We start from the raw sequence: 22,439 nt of genomic DNA on the forward strand, positions 1-22,439 counted from the left end.
AGCTGATCAGTTTCAGCACGGCCTACTGACATCTCCCCATGCCAGTGTTACAGTGTTTTCCGCTAGTAGCTGGGGTGGAGGTTGCAGCTTCGTAGGGTTTCAGTCTACTCCTGCCATGAATTTTGGCCTGGGAGAGGAGATAGGCCACCCCAGTTTGCACCCGGGGAACAGACTCCACCACATTCACCCTGCCTGTCATTAAAGATAAGCACTGCAGCATCCCTGACCACAGGCGCTTGTCCATGTGTCGGTGGTCAAGTGGACCTTGCAGCAAAGCGCAGAGCTCTGGGCCCGACTGATGTTATGGGACACATGCAGGCGCAAGGCAGAGACAGCACACCAAGAGAAGTAGTAACGGCTAGGCCCAGCATAGGGAGGTGCCCCAGCTGCCATCTGCTGACGGAAGGCCTGGGTCTCCAGAAGCATAAACAAACACCAACATCTCCAGGGCCAGCAGTTTATCGATGAGGCTGTTACAGGCTTGGGCATGGGGGTGGGTTGTATTGTACTTCTGCCTGCAATGAAAAGCTTGGGAAATGTGGAGTGGCTGGGAAGAGGCGCATGATGGTGCAGGCCAAAAGGGCGCATGAGGGTGAACTCCCCAATGTGTCAGAGATAGGTGTGTAGGTGTCCTTGCATCATATACTTGCACCATATTTGGCTTTGGAAGTTAATTTTGTGCCAAAAAGTGGTTAAGACAGCGATCCCTCAGCTACTCCCGTTACACTGTCTATTGAAGTTACCATCTGTGGAAGTGGACCACCATTTCTAAGATCCCAAAGGAAGCAGGCAAGAGATGTGCAGTTCAGAAAAAAAGATGAGAAAATAAGTTTAGGCTGTAGAGCACAGAGGGATCGGAGAGGACAGAGCTGGTGTTGGCCAGGTATTCCCACAACATGCGCCTATACTTGTCCCTCCTGGTGACACTAGGCCCCTGAGTGGCAGTAATTTGTCCAGGGGGGCCATTAACGTGTTCCAGACCTAGGAATAAGTCTTCCAACAGGGTAGAGTTTTGCATGCCTTTGCTTCTACCCACTGTTTTTGCTGCTTAGCTTCCCTCCACATCTACTCTGCTTTCACCCCTAAACATCACCCCAGTTTATGCCTTTGCTTCTACCCAGGTTTTTTGTTGATTTAGCTTCCCTCTACATCTACACTGCTTTAGCCCCTAGACATCACCCCTGTCCATGTGGGGTCGGTGGCCTCGTCATCCACCAACTCCTCTTCCAATTGCGCACTGCCCCCTTACTGCAAACCGCACATGACCACAGCTTGCCTTGATGGCAACTGTGTCTCATGATCCCCACTTAGGTCCAGACAAGTCGGTGGCGGGTCCAAAACCCCAAAATTGGAAGGAAATGGCAGATGCTGCAGTATTTCTAACACCTGTTCCTGGTGCTCGGGCCTGGTCTGTGTTGTACCCTGCACCCTGCTTAACGCATCTGCCATATCCGAAGTTGTGCTGAGCGCATGCTAATGTTTCGTGTCCAGTGCAATGGATGGGATGGGATTTCACATAAGTCTGCCACCCATGGCCACTCATGGTTGAGCAACTGAGGGAGTTGACTTTGACGAACCCGAGGGTTTTGGAGTTGGAACTACATCAAAGGTCTGTGCTGCTCACACACTCTGCTCAACACATGATATGTTTAGTGCCAGCAGTGTGGAGACGTCGCACAACAGCCGTTGTTCCAGCAGGTACAGGCGTTGTAGGAGTGCATAGAGGCTAGCAGCGGCAACTATACACTTTAAAAACTATCCGCACAAGCGCCACACTTTCACCAGTAGCTCAGGAACATTGGGGTACCTTTTTCAAAAGATTAGCAGCAATGAGTTAAAAACGTGGCCCAGGCATGGAATATGTTGCAGGCTGCCAAGCTACAGAGCCAATCCCAGGTTACGGCCATTATCACACATGACAACATGCCTGGGCCCAGGTGCAGTGGTAAAAACCACATTGCCGTCTCATCGAGGATGGCATGACTCACTTTGTAGGCAGTGTGCTGTCTGGCCCCCAAGCTGATGAGCTTCAGCACGGCCCGCTGACGTCTCCCCACACCAGTGTTGCAGCGTTTCCAGCTCGTAGCTGGGGTCAATTTAACAGCGGAGGAGGGTGGTGTTTCAGCCCTCCTCCCAGGAATGTTGTGTGGGGAGACAAGTCAGGCCACCACATTTTGCGACCCGGTCCACGCCTCAACTACATTCAACCACTGTGCCCAAATTGAAAGGTAGCGTCCCTGTCCGCATGCACTTGTCCATTCGTAACTGGTCACATGGAACTTTAGGGCTAAGCGCTGAATTTAGGGACCGCCTCATGTTTGGGGGAAAGTGCTGGTGTGGACGGCACAGTGCGGTGGCGCAGTAGACACTCTGCCCAAAAAGGGCAGAGTGTCCCCCAGCCGGGATTCCAACATCTCCTGGGCCAGATTTCTTGAGATGAGGCCGTTGAAGCCTTGGGCATGTGGGTGGGTTGCGCTGTACTTTAGCATGAAATGAAAGGCTTGGGAGATGGGGAGTTGCTGGGAAGAGGCGCATGATGGCGCGGGCAAAAGGAGAAATGGCAGGAAAAGGTGAGGATAAGGGTGAACTCCCCAAAGTGTCAGAGGCAGATGTGGAGGTGTCCTGGCTCCTGGTCTGGACTGCAGCGCCAGCCCTGTCAACAGTGGAAGAGGCAGTGGCCGCCAGGCCAAACGACGATTATCCTGCGCTTGCTCTCACCCACTGAGCCCAGGGCTTGCCTTCCAAATGATGGCACCCGCAAGAGGTGGTGAGATTCCTCTCCGCAGATCTCCAAACCATCTTGGACTTGCAAATTGCACTAAATTTGTCATGTAACTGACATGTATATGATGAGTCTATCCATTGTCTGTTCATTTTGGTGAAAGTCAGCCTGTCAGCTGACAGACAGCTGTGCTTGTCAGTGATGATGTCACCGGCTGCTTGTACCCCCAGTTTTTGCTGCTTAGCTTGCCTCCACATCCACACTGCTTTTGCCCCTACACATCACCCCTATCCATGCCTGTGCCTCTAGCCATAAGTCTGCCACCCATGGAAACTCATGGTGCAGAAAGTGAGGGAGCTGACTCTGAGGAACCCTTGGGTTTTGTAGCTGGTACTCCATCAAAGGTCTCTGCTGCTCACACACCCTGCTGAACATACGGTATCTAGGGTTAGAGCGTGTGGTGACCTCGCACAACAGTAGGTGCTTCAGGCAGATGTAGGCCTTGCTGGAGTGTATTGCGGCTAGCTCCAGGTACTGTAGACTTGGGAAAGTGGGTGTCCAAGTGCCGCACTTTCACCCTTAGCTCAGCTAATTTGGGGTATGTTTTTAAAAATCATTGCACCACTACATTGAACATGTGGGCCAGGCATGGAACGTGTTGGAGGCTGGCAAGCTCCAGAGCCCTCCAACAAGCTAAAAAACCTGGCCCCAGGGGCAGCGGGGATAAACAAATTGCCATCTCATCCAGGATGGCATCCCTGACCTCAGAGGCAGTGTGCTGTCCGTCTCCCAAGCTGATGAGCTTCAGCCCAGCCTGCTGACGTCTCCCCACACCAGTGTTGCAGCGTTTTCAGCTCGTAGCTGGGGTAAATCTAACAGCGGAGGAGGAGGAGGGTGGTGTTTCAGCCCTCCTCCCAGGAATGTTTTGTGGGGAAACAAGTCAGGAAAATTCTTGAAACGGGAGAGTTTTGCATCTTTGCCCTTGCTGCCTATGGACATCCCTTTGCCTCTAGCCACCATTTTCCCTGCTTTGCTTGCCTCCACATCCACACTGCTTTGCCCCTAGACATCACCCCAGTCCATGCCTTAGCTTGTACCCCCAGTTTTTCCTGCTTAGCTTGCCTCCACATCCACACTGCTTTTGCCCCTAGACATCACCCCAGTCCATGCCTTAGCTTGTACCCCCAGTTTTTCCTGCTTAGCTTGCCTCCACATCCACACTGCTTTTGCCCCTAGACATCACCCCAGTCCATGCCTTAGCTTGTACCCCCAGTTTTTCCTGCTTAGCTTGCCTCCACATCCACACTGCTTTTGCCCCTAGACATCACCCCAGTCCATGCCTTAGCTTGTACCCCCAGTTTTTCCTGCTTAGCTTGCCTCCACATCCACACTGCTTTTGCCCCTAGACATCACCCCAGTCCATGCCTTAGCTTGTATCCCCAGTTTTTCCTGCTTAGCTTGCCTCCACATCCACACTGCTTTTGCCCCTAGACATCACCCCAGTCCATGCCTTAGCTTGTACCCCCAGTTTTTCCTGCTTAGCTTGCCTCCACATCCACACTGCTTTTGCCCCTAGACATCATCCCTATCCATGCCTCTTCCCCTAGCCATAACTCTGCCACCCCTGGAAACTCATGGTGCAGAAACTTTGGTTGCTGACTTTGAGGAACCCTTGGGTTTTGTAGATGGAACTCCATCAAAGGTCTGTGCAGCTCACACACCCTGCTCAAGATATGGTATTGTAGGGTTTCAGCGTGTGTGAATGACGGACAACAGCCTGTGTTTGGACAGATGTAGGCCTTGCTAGAGTGTTTTTAGGCTAGCAGCGACTCCTGTGCACTTGCAAAAGTGGGCGCACAAGCGCCGCATTTTCAACAGTAGCTTCGGTACATTTGGGTATGTTTTTAAAAAACTTTGCACCACTAGGTTAGACGTGGGCCAAACATGGAACGTGTTGGAGGCTGGCAAGCTCCAGAGCCGCTACCAGGTTCCAGCCATTATCACAGGCGTAAAAATGCCAGGCCCCAGGTGTAGCAGGGAAAAAAAAATGCCATCTCAGCCAGGATGGCATCCCTGACCTCGGAGGCACTGTGCTGTCTGTCCCCCAAGCTGATGAGCTTCAGCACCGCCTGCTGACGTCTCCCCACACCAGTGTTTTAGCGTTTGCCGCTAGTAGCTGTGGTGGAGGTTGCAGCGTCGTAGGGTTTCAGTCTACTCCTGCCATGAATTTTGGCCTGGGAGAGGAGATAGGCCACCCCAGTTTGCACCCGGGGAACAGACTCCACTACATTCACCCTGCCTGTCATTAAAGATAAGCACTGCAGCATCCCTGACCACAGGCGCTTGTCCAAGTGTCGGTGGTCAAGTGGACCTTGCAGCAAAGCGCGGAACTAAGGGCCCACCTGATGTTGAGTGACACGTGCTGGTGCAAGGCGGGGACGCCACACCGGGAGAAGTTGAGACGGCTAGGGACGGCATAGTGAGGTGCCACAGTTGCCATCAGGTCCGGGAAGGCGGGAGTTTCAACAAGCCGGAACGCCAACCTCTCCTGGGCCAGCAGTTTAGCGATGTTGGCGTTCTAGGCTTGCGTGGGTGGGTGGTTAGCGGTGTATTTCTGCCGGCGCTCCAATGTCTGAGAGATGGTGGGTTGTTGTAAAGAAGCGCCTGATGGTGCCTTTGATGGTGCAGGAGAAGGAGATAAGACAGAAACAGGGGAGGATGAGGGAGAAGTCAACAAAGTGGCGGAGGCAGATGAAGTGATGTCCTGGCTCGTCCTCTGGAGTGCATCGCCAGCACTGTGAGCAGAGGCAGTGGCATGAACGGCGGGCGACGTTTGTCCTGCCGTTGCTGCCTGCCACTGATTCCATTGCTTGGATTCCAAATGACGGTGCATTGAAGTGGTGGACAGGTTGCTCTTCTCAGGGCCCCTACTCGATTTCGAGAGGCAAATTGTGTAGACGACACTATATCTGTCCTCGGCGCATTCCTTGAAAAAACTCTACACCTTCAAGAAACGTGCCCTCGATGGGGGAGTTTTTCTGGGCTGGGTACAAAAGGGAACATCTTCGGACATTCCGGGTCTGGCCTGGCTTCGGCAAAGCAGCTGACCTCTGCCTCTGGACATGTCTCTGCCTCTAGCTACCCTTTTTGGTGCTGCACCTGCCTCAACATCCACACTACTTTCCCAGCTTGACATCTGCCTTGTCCAGGTGGGGTCGGTGTCCTCGTCGTCCACCACCTCCTCTTCCAACTCCTGTCTCGCCTCCTCCTCCTGCACAATGCGCATGTCAACTGGCTGCCCTGACAGCAACTGCGTCTCATCGTCGTCGATGAGGGTGGGTTGCTGGTCATCCGCCACCAAATCGACCGGAGATGGAATGGAGGAGACTCTAGTGTTTGAGCATCTGGACACAGATACTCGTCTGTTAGGTCCGTGGAATCGCGAAATGGAGGGGCAGGTTGCGGTACAGTCAAAGGAAGGGAGAACAGCTCTGGGGAGCAGGGACAGTTGGGGTTATTGTTCTGAGAAGATTGGGAATTTTGGGTGGAAGGAGGACAAGACTGTTGGGTAAGAGGAGGTAGAGGCTGACTGGCTGGTGGACAATGTGCTTTAAGCGTTATCCGACAGCCATTGCAAGACCTGTTCCTGGTTCTCGGGCCTACTAATCTTTGTACCATTCAGCCTAGTTAATGTGGAACTTTTGTGCAAAGCGCAGAACTTAGGGCCCGCCTGATGTTAAGGGACACACGCTGGTACAAGGCTCAACTCACCCTAAGTGCCAAAAACACTGCTGGTGCAAGGCTCTACTCATGCCAAGGGCCTCAATCTCTGCTGGTAGCTCAGCTTAAGGTCATGTAACTTTGTTTGGAAGGGCTCATGTTAAGGGCTAGAAAAGTGAATTTTGGAAGGTCTTACCACATCACACACACACACACACACACACACACACACACACTCAAAATGACAGTTAAGGGTGAGGGCTTTTGGAATTCCCATTGCCTATTCCATTTGTGGTTGTCATGGGGAACGTGATTTAAAGGGGTGGTTGTTACTGTTTGTTGAGCTTAAATTGGGGTTTGTGTCCATCCATTTGGGGAGTAAAGAAGGTTTCCAGGTATTTTCCCACTTTGATAGAGGTTTTTTTGAATGTGGAAAGTGTGTAGTTGTTAGGCAGTGATGTTGGGGTAATAGAGGGTCTTTGGTGTGTTAGATGCCCCCAGGCATGCTTCCCCTGCTGTCCCAGTGTCATTCCAGAGGTGTTGGCATCATTTCCTGGGGTGTCATAGTGGACTTGGTGACCCTCCAGACACGGATTTGGGTTTCCCCCTTAACGAGTATCTGTTCCCCATAGACTATAATGGGGTTCGAAACCCGTTCGAACACACGAACATTGAGCGGCTGTTCGAATCGAATTTCGAACCTCGAACATTTTAGTGTTCGCTCATCTCTAATCAGAACTACAAAATGCACAGCAAAGAGCAATAGCTCAATACAAATATAATATAAAATAGTGGTATATTATATTTGTATTTAGTTGCTGCTCTTTGCTGTGTATTTTGTAGTTTTGATTGCACTTGAGAAATGGCCCAGCCCGAAATGTGTAGTGCTTGGTATACAATAAAGTTGTTGAAGAATTCCTAAATAAGATTCCAATTGGATTTGTGCGCATTTCACCCATAGTCCTCCTCACCTGATTGATCCAGTAGCCTGAAGGCTATTTGCATTGTTGTTCACACAACCCACGGTTAGCATTAAGGGGGAAGCTGCTGCCACCTATCTTGGGCTTATTGTATGCTGTCTATGGTGTTGTGACTTATCACAACACTTGGAGGTAAGAGGCCACTCACAGCAATACTTACTTTATTGTATGGTCCTAATTACTACACTATAGCCGATCGGTGTCTCCTCTTTTGTATTTTGTATTTTATTTTCTTACATCTTGTCTTGGCTAATTGCATTGTGTTGGTCTTTTATAGAGATGACAAAAATGCTTGGTTTTAAAGCTTAACCCAAGTTCTAAACAACTTTTAATAAATCAAAACTGCAACTATATATAAGAAACTTTGTAATATATCTTATTAGGGATATTTGTTTCCTTCTTGACTTATTAAGCTATCCTCCTTTCTTATCTTCAATCTCACTGCTTATTTACACTATCTCTCTTTATCTCTGTATATATACATTACACTATATCTCCATATTTAGCCTCATACATAGACCATAGAAGGGAGTTAGATTCTTCTGCCAGCTGGTTAATTGATTTACTGCCTCATTTTGTGCTATTGCAGCCTCTTATCTACAACCTAGTAGTGTTAAAAAGCAAGGAAAAACAGAGTGTTTTCTAATTCCCCTCTCCTCTTTATAGACGAATATGGAGAAGAAAGTGCCTATAAAGTAGTATGTGTATTACAAAGTTTATATACAAACATGCACTATTCAGCTGTGAAACATTGTTTATAGCTAGAGGTATCGCTATAAAGGATTTCAATGTGTGAGTGTTATTTCACCTACTGTTACTGACTTTTACACAATTTTTTAAGCTTGTCATATTTGTCATATTTCTTGGTCAGATGATATTACTAACGTTACCTGTTTGTTGATTTACAGCTTTCTTGTTTGTGAGATGTGGGCCTGGGCTTTATTACCAATTTGCCTGACAGTATGGGCCACTGCTGGAATATGGGTTGTGTAAGTTATCTTACAATAAACTTTATTGTAGCTGGACACTACACTTTTTGTCCCTTGTCTCATGTTTTCCTAGACTCTCTTTGTGTTCCATAATACTCCTCTTTCCTTTATGTTCAGCCCTGAATACTCTTTTGTTTTATTTTATTAGGTTCTACATTTTGTGATGATTAGTTTCTTAACAATGTTATAAGTGTCAGATATAGTTTATGATACAGAGTTCTAGGTAGACATAGATTTATAGAGATTTATAGTGTCCTTGTTGTTAGTAAATAATTGTGTTCCACAGTGCTGGAGTATATTTTCTTTAGAAGTCTGCATTGTATCACTCCCTAGTTACCCCTCCTAGAAATATATGATAAATTGACATCTGTACATTACCAGTTGGGGTTGTGCCCCCACATACTCCTACATTTCCATGTACTACAACCATTGTTAGACTGACCATCTGACAATAGGAACTGTAAAACCGAGTTGCCAGTGTATTAATAAGCAAGCCATAGAGAAGTATAGAGGCAAAAATATGTCTATGTCTCTTACTTGGCTCCTCCACCCAGATCTCTCTTCATGAACTTCCATGTAACCTATCTATGAGCTAACTCATCTTCACTGAAGACAAAAGTGAGCAATTTAGCAGGAAGGCAGGAGAAGGAAACAAGTTTAATAAGAGGATAAAGAAGCATTTTGTCTCTCATAAGATATAGCACAATATTACATTGTTTAAATATTGTGTAAGGAAATTGCAATAGGAGCAATTCCCCAGTAGCTGCTGGAGAACCCTGGGGGCAGGGGCACAATAGACAGTGAGCTCTAAGATGAACCCACCACTGCCCCTACCTGCTTGCCAGTCCTATCCTAAGTAATAGGTGGCAACTGCTCAATGAGCCCTTCCTATATAAGTGACTGTGGAGGATGTCAGCTTGTGTAACCTCCATTATGTATTTGAGATGTGTGCTGACGGCAGCCATTTTGTGAGACCATGCCATGTGCTCACAGACTCCATTTTGGATTTTGAGACACCTTTGTTCAAGAGCTAACATCCCCCATCAGCCCTCAGGGAGGTGTGACCTCTCTCCAGTTTCTTATCCAATAGACATGCATCAGGACTATTGTTACAGCTTGTCCACCAATCATGTTATGCTAATTATCCTAACCAAACCTATTCCTGTGTATGCAATGTGTTATATACTGCTTCATTGTCATCATTAAAGCAGAACCACCATTTACACCACAGCTGAGTGTAATTTGTGCGAGTCTCTAGCATATGCTAATATGTCTTTATTAATTTGGACTTCAATACGGTGATACTTAGAGCGAATTGCGCTCACAGAAAATGGCGCCCAACTTGTGGGGCCAGAGGTCAATTACTACGCATCCGGAAAAAAACACATGGAAAGGACACCAGGACACGGAAAAGTTGGAAAATGGTTAAAAGCAGCTGCCAAGGTAAGAAGCCTTATTCTTACAATTTCCATGTTTCCACTTTTTCCTGTCCATGTGGCCTATCTGGATGCCGGGTGTGTGGTAAGAAATGTAAATCCTCTGGTCTTTTTAAAGAACTCTGTTTTATGAAGAAGTATCCGTATTTGAAGAATATGCATCCTATTTAGTTTGTGTGTGTGTTGGACTCTGTAGAATGTTAAGAAAAGATTAGCCAGGAAAGATCAGGCCACTGCTATATAGAGTCTAGTAGCCCGGTGCTAGTGTATGGTTTCCTTGTGAGTAGTTAACACTTATGTGCCGAAAGATATTCTGCGAGGATTTGTGGTGAGACGTTGCCATAATTAAGCGCTTAGGACGCCCGAGAGTTATCTTTTTGGCGGATCTACTACAAGTAGTGTGTCGTTAAGCGTAGGAGGCCCGAGAGGTACCGGTACCGTTTGTACCCTTTGAGGTTCGACACAGAAGATTTAGGCAAATCATGGAGGGTTTGCCTGGGCAGTGTAGGCTGATTTTAGGAATAGGTGAAGTCCAGCTATAGAGATTGAGAGCAAATGAGGGTGCTGAGGTATTGAAGGGGTGTTCTATTGGGAAAGTGAAAGCACCAAGAACAGAGAGATAGGTGATAATAGGATGTGAAAAGATGGATATGTGCATGTTGAAAGATGGAGTGGAATGGAGGGATTCTCATTAAGCAAGGTATTTCAGCAAGTTAGTGATTGTTAAGGTCTCAGAAGGAGCTAGGGTTGGTGTAAGAATGTGTGTTTGGAAAGTGCCCCCCACCCCCTGCACTGCAAACAAAGGCCTGGGCTGTGGGGGTTGCGTGCGCATGTACATGTATAGCAGAGAATCCATTATTTTAGTGCATTAGAGATAACTCGTATGTCTGTTTTGTAATGTCTTTTTGTTTGTAATGCGCATTTTAAGGAATTTATGAGTGTGACTGAGTGAAGGCTGTGGTTTGCAGGAGAGTGTATGATAGTCATGTATATTGTCTATAAATCTTGTATTTGCTTAGATTTGAGTAGGTGTATGATTAGTAAGAACAGATGTGGTATGGTAGATAGATTTGGGAGACCAGTGGCCACGATGAAAATTATTTTTGATTTTAATCCATATTATAAGCTCTCCCATTTCTTCTGCCTGCTGCACTGATTGGCAATGTTGAGTTGTTTGTACTTGTGAAGTGTGTAGGAGCTTGAGAAAGTTATGTTTACTTATATTAGATAGTCTGAATGATAATTTAAAAGATGGCTAAACTGTGAATTATAGTGTATAAATCCCTTTGTCTATATAATTCCTATGCCATGTGCCGTGCCTGTGTAAGCCAGTTTGACCACATGGGAAAGAGAGATAAAGGCCAGCTCTTTCTATGTTAATGAGTTTGGACACAGAAAGGAATGTCATTGATTTTGGAGACAATTGTTTGGTTGATTGGAAGTGTGACAGAAACTTTCATAAGAAGTGTGGCAGAGATGGTTGAAAGATGAGAAACTAGTTGAACAATGCAAAATATAGATGAAAGTAATAAAGGAAGTGATGAAGGAAAAATATATATGTATAGAAAGACAACAAATGGAAGTAAGGTGTTATAAGAGGGTTTTACAGGAAATATTCCAAGCCCATGTGAGGAGGGGGAGGTGCTAAATGCCTCAAAAGAAGGGCCATTAGAACCCTGAGTTAGAAGTTCTATTGCAGACAGGCCCACACCTATACTACAAGAGGAGGTTGATTTCCATGGTGGGGGAGTGAAAGATCATTCTGGTGAGGAGGAGTCAGGAAAAGAGTTACTGGATACCGCCTTTGGGCGTGGTACTTCTCCTGTATGGGGTTGGCCAAATTTATACTGCCCCCCACAGGAGATATGTGTGCAAGCATCAGTATCTCTGTCTTGCTTGTTAGCAGAAAATGGATGTAAAGCATCTAAGTCTAGGCCTGCAGTTCTGCCTTACTAAGGTTATTTTTGTATGTCGTCTCACACTCCCTAATGGTGTGGCACAACTTAGGACATTTTTAGGCCTTGTGTCCTGCTGCAGACAGTGGATCTGTAATGCATCCTTGTTAGTTTAATCTTTTTATGACTGCATTACTAAACTAGAACAGGCACTGGAAAACTTTCACTCCCTCAAGTTGGCAATCTTATTTATGCAAGTTTTAGAGCTTCCTAATTATGACAAGAGTTTTTCTCTTTTCTGTACTTGAGATTTTAGGATATGAAGCAGCAGCGCTTACTCAAAGCCATGGACACCAGCAAAGACCAGCAGCCTACTATTCTGCTAGATTAGACCCAGTGTCCAGAGGAGAACCTTCTTGTGTTAGGGCTGCGGCTATGGTCCAATTGCCCCTGGAGAAAAGTGCTGACATTGTACTGGACTTCCCTGTCACAATACTTACTCCTCATGATATGCATAGTATATAGTGTCTCAGGTCCAGCCAAAGCACATTTCAATGGCCAGACGACTCACACTACAGTGTGCTGTATTTATGACACACTTCATCCTTCTACCCTCTTACCAATAGATTCAACGGGGGAAAAGGGCAAAGGACAGCAGTAAAACATCCTGTAGATACATGTATTTTCTGATGAACTATATTTAAATGATGAATCTATTGCTAATTTTGATTTTGAGATTTCGCTAACTTTTTGATTTTGAGCTCTTTTATAGATGGTTTTGTATTTGGAAAAATGGCGGATCCTGCACCAGATATGCCGTGGTCACTGAAAACAAGGTTAAGCAAGCAGAACCATTACTCCCACAGGCCTCAGCTCAAGAAGCTGAGTTGGAAACAGGCCTCACTGAAACGGTGTAAAACAGCTGAGGGTAGGCCCGCTATGCCCCTGATATAGAATACGACTATGGCCTGATCTGGAGAGCAAGAGCCTTCCTTATGTTTAATGGTAAGCCTATAAAGGATTTCCAGGCTGTTCAGGAACTGATGGAGCTGTTACTTCTACCTGAACTGATGGGTATAGTCAAAAGTCAAGGCACTCACCAAGGCTGATACAAAATAAAGTTAACGCAAAGGCAGATGGTGCCGCCAAACTAGCTGCAGAAAAGCCTAGGGTACATGCCTCAGAACTGGTGGTCACCATACCAGAGAAAGTTTCTCAGCTCTCTTTTCAGGTTTTCAAAACATTGCAAGACCAAACTGGTCCAGGAGAAAATACGACTTGGGAGCAGCAAGGTGCACAAAGCCTGATGGGCAGTGGTAAGAGAGTATATTGTTTCCAATGACGGCGCAGGCAGCTCATTCTTAAGTGCACCACTCAATAACAGCCATGTGTGACCTGGTGGACAAATGATAGGCAGCTCCAGGTTGTAGCATGTGATAGGCACAATATGGGCCAAAAAGTAAGCTTCCTTAAGAACACGACCCAAAGCCTTTGTACCCGTTTCAGAGATTGCAGGTTGACTATATACAGTTACCAAAGGTGGGAAGGTATGAGTAGGTGCTTGTGTGTGTTGATGGTCTGAGGCATATATGGTACAGAAAGCCATCGCAAAAGCAACTGCAGATAAGCTGTTGAAATAGTATGCAAGTATGGGTCCCTGAGACCTTTTGAGAGTGATAGTAGAGCTCACTTCACTGTACAGTTTTCTTCTAGATCCAAACTGAGTACTGGAAACACATTCCCTAAATCCAGGAGACTGGGTGGTGGTAAGAGATACGTGAGAGCTTTGATCCATGGTTTGACGGTCCTTTCCAAGTGCTACTGACAACATCGACCAAACTAGAAGGAACGTTGATATGGAACCATGCTAGTCACTGTAAAAACGTGGCCTGCCCAGAAGAGGACTGAAAAGATGTGGTACCCATTGGTGATCCTAGCTCTGGTGATGCAACCAGTGGGCTTGATACATGAAGTTCTAAAAGAAGAAGAGTGGGACAAGAAACTGATTAAACACCATTAGGTGTTAACTGATAACATGAATGAAAACCCAGAGACTGTTGGATCTGTACTCACAGTCCTGGTTCTGGAAAGACTATGCTTTATTTAGCTCTCTTCATCTAGATGAGGTCTTCTTTATATGACTCCTGTTTTCATAATGTTTCTATAATGTATGTTGGAGTTCAGTGACTGAACGTCACTAATAATCACTTTGTTCCAATTCCCATAGCAGGTTGGGTGACCCTCCCATGGTTAGAGATAAACTTGACAGGGAGACCAAGCAAGTGGTATGATTAGAATGGGGTAAAAGGAAAATTTGAACATAAATCCAAAGTCCCATTGCATACCAGTGCCATTCCCACAGAAGAGCAGAATATCAGCTTAGGTCTGCCAGCTACCTCTAATGTAAGGTCAGGTAAAGTGGAAAAAGATTCATGCCCCCTTACAAGTTAGTGACAGATCGTTCACAGAAGGAATAAAGGGTTGTCCAGAGCACAACTGCTTAATAGAACGGGGCCTAGTCAAGGATAGTCAGGGGTGTCTGATACAGAGAACCGGACTACAAAGAGACCTAGAGATGGGAGATAAGTGGTATGAAAAACCCTTCTATGCAGCGACTCTTTAGCTACCTCTATTGCCTAGTCTAGCCTCAGAAAGCATGCATATTACCCAAAGATGTATATCTAGTATGTGGTCACCAGGCATACAAGTGGCTACCCTCAGGGGAAGATGGGACGTGTACTCCTGCTAGACTGACACCAGCCACCTTTATATTTGCTGATGAACATGTGACACCTGAGATGATACCCCGTCATACTCTGTACAAGCGTGCAGGAATTGATACGGTCAGAGAGCTCAGAGAAAAATGGATCCAAGAACATGTGAAGAGGCAGGATAGTTGGTGGTCAGATACTTCTTCATTCTTAAATTCTGCCAATTGATGTAAGGGATTAGGTGGATGGTTTATGGGAATATTACAGGGAATATTCTAAATATTACTGCTCTGCCTTTGCATCTATGTGAATATAAAGTTTATATTCTGGTTTGAAAAGAAACTCTCTACGAAGAGGCCTAAACCCAAAACAGTAGGTTTGCAGTCTGTAATGGTGGTTGGGTGCACACAGACATGTGAAGGTTCCTCTGTATGTAAATGGTATAACATATTTATGGGGAATGAGGTGAAGTCTCCAGGGGAGTCCTCAGGATCTGATTAGCAGCTCCTAATGTACCCTGAGTATGGGTTATATCATTTACAAAAGGAGGGAAATGTGGAGGATGTCAGCTTGTGTAACCTCCATTATGTATTTGAGATGTGTGCTGACGGCAGCCATTTTGTGAGACCATGCCATGTGCTCACAGACTCCATTTTGGATTTTGAGACACCTTTGTTCAAGAGCTAACATCCCCCATCAGCCCTCAGGGAGGTGTGACCTCTCTCCAGTTTCTTATCCAATAGACATGCATCAGGGCTATTGTTACAGCTTGTCCACCAATCATGTTATGCTAATTATCCTAACCAAACCTATTCTTGTGTATGCAATGTGTTATATACTGCTTCATTGTCATCATTAAAGCAGAACCACCATTTACACCACAGCTGAGTGTAATTTGTGCGAGTCTTTAGCATATGCTAATATGTCTTTATTAATTTGGACTTCAATACGGTGATACTTAGAGCGAATTGCGCTCACAGTGACAACACAGAACAAAGACAAGACAAACAACAACAAAGGAAGGTCAGCTAGCCAAGGGTCCGGTAACAGTCAAGCAACTCAGTACAGAATCAAAATCCAATAGAATAGTCAATAGGATAAGCCAGAGGCCAGTAATACAATAGCAGCAGACAGAGGAGCTAGCAGGGACAAGGTCTAAGGACAGAGTCACAATAGCCAGCGAGTCAGTGTGGGTGGATCTCCTGTATATAGAAAGCCCAGGACCACCCCTAGACTTGAATGGAAGACAGTCTGTCAATCACACAGGAAAGACTAGAATTAACCATTTCATGAACAGAGGGAAACAAGGTGCAGGAGATGGCTGTGGTGGAAATTCAATTACTGAGATAGAGCAGTGTTCACACAGTGCAACAAAAAACACTATGCAATGAATCAAACTGAACTCTCCACCTGCGCCGCAAAGGGTGGCACAGAGACCCGAACAGGCAGAGACGTTACATATTGCTTTGTTTTTTTGCATAGTTCTCATGTGTTATTCTATTTCAGGTATGCGATGGCAGTGTCCAATGGCTCAGTCAATATCACAGAAAATTTTCCTTATATCAGGTGATTATATAGTAATGTAAACATTTTATTTCGTTTCAGGGGTGTACATAGAAATTATGGGGATAAGGATGACAAAATTTAGAATCCCCCTTTCCATCCCCCAGTTTCTATTCACTTATGTTTCATTGTAACCCGCAATGAATTGTTATAAATCCTACAATATTGTCTAATCTGTTACAGTGGAATGAAAAAAAAAACTCTGACACTCCTAAGGCTAGGTTTTCTCAAACTTCAGTAAGTTGGAGAATTCTATTACTGTGGTTAAGAGTCAATCTATTGATCTATTTCATTATAGTCCCGATCAAGTTTATGAATGGGGTTGTTGGGATAAATTTGTCAGTATACTGAAACCCATTCTTACGAAGGCAATAGATATGGGTTCTAAAAAATTTCACATGGATCACCCTTAAATCCATTATAACAATATAGAAAGAATATGGCACAGACCTGATGAGAAAAGGCTGATCACCAAAAGCAAGAAGGGTAGTAATTCAGGATTCAACTATGACAACAATGGAGGAGCTCTAAAGGTCCACTGCAGAGATGGAAGTACATGTGTATAGGACCCTTATAAGCTGTACACTTGGGAGTGGGCCTTAGGGTGCATTCACACTAAGTATATGTTGAACTGATTCTGAATGTAAAACACGTTCAGAATCAGTGTGTACAAAGCAAATCCCATTCATTTCAATGGGAGCCGGCATACGTGCGCTCCCCATTGAAATGAATGGGCTGTTTTTTTCCCTATTGGTTTCAATGTGATACACGCGTATGACATTGAAAGCAATAGGGGAAAAAAGCCTCCCATTCATTTCAATGGGGAGCGCACGTATGCTGGCTCCCATAGAAATGAATGGGATATGCTTTGTACGCACTGATTCTGAACGTGTTTTACGTTCAGAATCAGCTGAGCGAAGACTCTGTGTGAATGAACCCTAAGCCTACATTCAGACGAATGAAGTAAAAAATGTCCATTTTTCATGAGGGGTGTTTATTTTCACAGATCCCTCAAACATTTGAATATATTGAGGGATCTGTGAAAATGGACCAAAAATGGGACAGGACTTTTCATGTTATATAAATGTAGATTTACTAGAAGCAGTTGGAGCAGTTTTCCCTGGTAGAAAGGGCTAAAATCCCAGTATCTACCAGTAGATGAGCTAAACTAACAGAGATCTTACTTTCAAGGGGGTGAATATTTGTGCCCATTAATGTTTTTTTTTTTTCTTAGATATTGTTTGCTTTACACTGAAAATATCTGCACCTCCATAATCATTTTATTTCCAGGCTGTAGTGCAATGTAACAGCAAAAACATGAAGGAGATAAATATTATCACAAGGCACTGTAGATCTACATAGGATCTGCACATCTACAAAAATGGAGAATATTTGCAATGAAGACTATTTGCAAAGTTGCTTCATTTGTCATTGAAAAAGAATTGAAAATGAAGAGACCGTAGCCTTTATGTTATGGAATATGTAACACATTATTCTAGTACTGATAACATGATCTTTTTTTGGACAGCACGTGTGGGTCATATCCTCCCCAGAGCTGTATATTTGGCCAAGTTCTAAATGTAGGTGCAATATTAGGTAAGTACTTGTACTATGTTACTAGCAGCTCACTACTACTAAGGGCGGATTCACACCTCAGCCCAGTCTTCGCTTTGCAGGTTTCCGTCTTCTGCCCATGAAACTGAACAGGAGACGGAAACAGGCAGTCATCTTTCAAACCCATTCACTTGAATGGGTTTGCAAAGTGAGCGCCTGTAAGTGTTTTCTGACTCTCTGCGGCAAAACGTTTTTTTTTAACTGGACACAAAGTCGGACATGCAGGACATTGTGTCTGGTTAAAAAAAAAAAAAAAAACTGTTTCGCCGTGGACACCAGAAGACGCTCACGGGCGGACACTGATTTCCGGGTTTCCGTCTCCTGTCCAATTTCTCGGGCAGAAGACGGAAACCCACAAAGCGGAGACCAGGCGCAGGTGTGAACCCGCCCTTATTATGATGTGATATTTTATTTTGTATGCACTTCCCTCACATTTCCTTTCCCTCTATAACTAACAACTCCATCATAACATGGACATATTTATCTTCTTAAGGATGCTGCCAGTTGTGGCCTTAATGTTCAGCAATTTGTACAATTTTTTACACGGCAGAATTCAGAAATCCATAACTTTTTTCTATTTTTACACCAATGTAGCTGGTTGGACTTGTATTTTGCAGGATAGGTTACATTTTTCAGTGGCACCTTTATCGTTTGCCTGCAACTTATTGACTACCGTAATTTTTCTTAACCCACCAAGTTTCAGATTTGTATCTATATGATAAATTTTGCACTGTTTATTGTAGAGCATAAATAATATAATATTCTTATTTTATGGGACAGTACGATTGTAGTGTTTTATGTTTTACTCATTTTGATATATTTGTTTTGTGTTGCCATATTCTGAAAGTCATAGATTTTTTATTTTTCCTTTAGAGCTAATAGAAGGCTTGTATTTTGGAAGACGTACTACTTTATATTGATACCAATTTAGAGTACATAAGACTTCATCACTTTTTTTAAAAAAAAATTTGTGTGGCTAGATAATCAATAAAATAGCATTTTTAGATTTATTTTTTTCTAGTGTTGGAGTATAAAAATGTTATTTTTGTAGAACAGGTTTTTATGAATTTGATGATATTAAATACATACTTTAAAAAATATTATTATTCTTTTGCATTGCAAAGAATGTTATAATAATAATAATAATAATAATGATTAATAATAATAAATTTTATTTATATAGCGCCAACATATTCCGCAGCGCTGTACAATTTTTAGGGTTCAAATATAAACAGAAAGATACATTACAAAGAAAGTAATTTCACACAATGGGACTGAGGGCCCTGCTCGCAAGAGCTTACACTCTATGAGGTAGAGGGGGTGACACAAGAGGTAGCAGGGGCGATATTGCTTATACAAAGGTCAGACAATGTTGTAATAGAGGTTACTGTCATTACACAAACATAAAACTTTATGAGCCGTCACTAATCGTGTCCTTTAACATGTGGATGGAGCTTGGACATATAAAGTTAGCCTGAAATGGCATCATATCATGTGGGGTAATGTGGGAGCGGGGACAGAAGAGGGTTAAATTTTGGGGATTCTAATTATAGTACGGAAGGGTTTACGTTAGACATAACGTAGGCTTGTCTGAAAAGATGTGTCTTTAGTTTGCGTTTGAAACTGTAGAAATTGGGAGTTAATCTGATTGTCCAGGGTAGAGTATTCCAGAGAAGTGGTGCAGCTCAGGAGAAGTCTTGTATACGAGCGTGGGAGGTTCTGATAATAGAGGATGTTAGTGTTAGGTCATTGAGTGAGCGGAGAGCATGGGTTGGTCAGTAGACAGAGATGAGGGAGGAAATGTAGGTGCAGCATTATGGAGAGCCTTGTGGATGAGAGTGATAACTTTATATTTTATTCTATATTGAATAGGCAGCCAATGTAACAACTGGCACAGACCAGAGGCATCGCTCTAGCGTCTCGCCTGATAGATGAGCCTGGCCGCTGCATTCAGAATAGATTGTAGAGGGGAGAGTTTAGTGAGGGGAAGACCGATTAGTAAGGAGTTACAGTAGTCAAGGCGAGAATGAATCAGAGAGACAATAAGTGTCTTTAATGTATCTCTGGTATTTTGGAGATGTTTTTGAGGTGGAGGTGACATGAACGTGCGAGTGATTCAATATGCGGGGTGAAGGAAAGGTCTGCATCAAACATGACCCCGAGGCAGCGGGCATACTGCCTAGGAGTTATAGTAAGGCCTGAGACTGCTATGGATATATCAGGGACAGATCTATTAGATGGTGGAAACAGTAGTAGTTCAGTCTTAGAGAGATTTAGTTTCAGATAGAGTGAGGACATGATATTTGAGACAGCAGAGAGACAGTCGCTGGTGTTCTGTATGAGTGCAGGGGTGATGTCACGGGAAGATGTGTATAATTGGGTGTCATCAGCATAAAGATGGTACCGGAAGCCAGATCTGGCGATGGTTTTTCCAATGGGGGCTGTGTAGAGAGAAAAGAGCAGGGGGCCTAGGACCGAGCCCTGAGGAACCCCAACAGCAAGGGAAAGAGGGGAAGAAACAGAGCCCGCAAATGATACACTGAAAGTGCGGTCTGAGAGATAAGAGGCCGACTGAGGAGGAGTTGATGGTCAACAGTGTCAAAAGCTGCAGAGAGGTCCAGAAGAATAAGAAGAGAGAAGTCACCATTAGATTTAGCCATTAGGAGATCATTGGAGACTTTTGTGAGGGCCATTTCAGTAGAGTGCAGAAGCCAGATTGTAAGGGGTGAAGCAGAGAGATAGTGGATTAAACGAGAGTAGACCAGGCATTCCAAGAGTTTAGAGATGAAGGGGAGGTTAGAGACGGGTTGATAGTTAGCAGTTATGTTATGGATTTTGATATTTATTTTATAACATTTTAGAGGGCTAGATCCTGAGGTCTTCTGATCTGGTCTTCAGGTTCCAAGATTTGTTTTGGATCTAATAACATGCCACAGCTTAAATTGGCTTAAAAAGATAGTATATGACATTGTCAGTGCCCTGCGGAACCTATCTATCCCAATTTCTATAAGGCAAACACAGCTGAAGTTATGTCAAAGTGAAAGTGACATGAATATCTATGGAAAAATGCATGATAAGCAGAGGATACAAACTCCGAGTCATACACTGCATTTAAAACAAAAAAATGACCCTTATTTTGGGGAAAGGTGCTTGCTTGTGTTTTTTTTAGACACTCATGACAGTTATATCACAAAAAATAATGGATTTATAGAAAAATCCAAAAAGCTATTAAAAGTTATCTCTTCAAGGGAGCAGATTTTTATGCCAACACTATGGCAGTAACAGTGTAGTATAATGTAATGTAATAGACTAGGCCTCACAAAATCTCTGGCTGAGCAGTGGCAATGGTGGTGGCTATAGCAACATGAGTGGCAGTATGGCATGGAATAATATGATGGACCAGGCTGCAGGATATGTCTGGTTGAACAGTGGTAGTGGTGGTAGCTGTAGCAACATGAGTGGCAGTGTAGCATGGAATAATGTGATGGACTGGACTGCAAAAGATGATGATTCTCAGGAAGTACAACAATTCTGCTGGTACCGATGGTGCCATCAAAACAAGAAGGGTTTAGCCTTCCTATTGCCTGTCTCCTGATGTTTTTATTTTATTTTATAGCACACTGGTTAATTATAATAGTGATTGGCAACAATTCTGCTTCTGTATTTGTCTTTTTTTTTTACAAAAAAACTATTCCAAGAAAAATAGCATAGCAATAATAGCACTACAAGGGTGACCTGGTAATTGATTATTATACTACAACTGCGTTATTCAGGTTGTTGGGGGTGGGGGGGGGGTTGCTGATACAAAAGGGCAGTTTCTATGTATGTTAGGTAACTAAGAAAAACCTTAATAAACTGGGTTTTTTTTTTGTTAGATTACTACAGTGTATCACTGTTAATTGGGTGAGCAAAAAACCCCAAACCTTTAACAAACAGAAATCCTTCAGATTAGTAGGCTGTAGTTGCATACTGTAGTTGTGGCAGAAAAGTACATTTCAATATGGACTACCCTGTACCACCCCTACTCCCACTTTTTTGTAACCCTCTTTTCCCTCCTGGACTTTCTCCGGAGGACTTCACATAGTGGAAGCATGCCAGATTCAGGCTTCTTAATGATTTCCTTCTTGGCAAGACAGTGATCACAAAAGAGTTTCTCACTTGCATTCATACTTCTCCCCCATTCGAGGTCTTCAGAACTTACCAGATATTTCCTTTGTGTGAGTACTAACTCCTGTCACTACTGTTATTCAGGTTACTGATTTTAAGAGACTATATCTTTACAGAGCTGCACATAAAGATTCACATTCCTTTACATATAGTAATTTGTCCCCCCCCCCCCCTTCCTGCCTCCAAGGACAGTTAAATTGGACTTTATGATATCCTGGGAGACTGACCTGGGGGCCACTATGGATTGTTGTACTGTTACTAGGAAAGGTAGTTGGCAAGTCACACTCATGGAATCTTCTTTGAAGGTATTGCATAGGAATTATATGGTGCAGGGTAAGCTATATTGCATATATCCTACTATATCCTCCTATGATATCCTCCTTTCAGGCTTTCAGGATAATGGGGATACTCTCCATACTTGGTTGACTTGGCCTCTCGTCTGACATTTGTGTCATTCACTACATTGGATTATTCATCACCAGACCACCAGGAATCCAATGTGCTCCTTATAAATTAGTTCAATATATTATGATGTCTGCTAGATTTCTTGTAGCATCGAAGTGAAGGCCTCCAACCCTCCTGATGACCTATTGGAGGTCATCAGACGAGTTGACACTTTATGCTGTTTTAGAAGATTAACGC

At 44.1% G+C, this 22,439-nt stretch overlaps 1 protein-coding gene across 1 annotated transcript in view; it reads left to right on the forward strand.

The window, feature by feature from the left end:
- Positions 1–22,439, forward strand: part of TMEM150B (transmembrane protein 150B) — a 69,536-nt gene that overhangs the window by 29,873 nt on the left and 17,224 nt on the right. The window contains exons 2-4 of the mRNA XM_075280168.1: positions 8,331–8,411; positions 15,960–16,019; positions 17,545–17,612. Of these exons, the coding sequence (XP_075136269.1) occupies positions 8,347–8,411; positions 15,960–16,019; positions 17,545–17,612 (193 nt within the window). The 5' untranslated portion in view covers positions 8,331–8,346. The remainder of the gene's footprint in view (positions 1–8,330; positions 8,412–15,959; positions 16,020–17,544; positions 17,613–22,439) is intronic.

The sequence above is a fragment of the Leptodactylus fuscus genome, chromosome 6 (assembly GCF_031893055.1).
Source record: "Leptodactylus fuscus isolate aLepFus1 chromosome 6, aLepFus1.hap2, whole genome shotgun sequence".
Lineage (NCBI taxonomy): Eukaryota > Metazoa > Chordata > Amphibia > Anura > Leptodactylidae > Leptodactylus > Leptodactylus fuscus.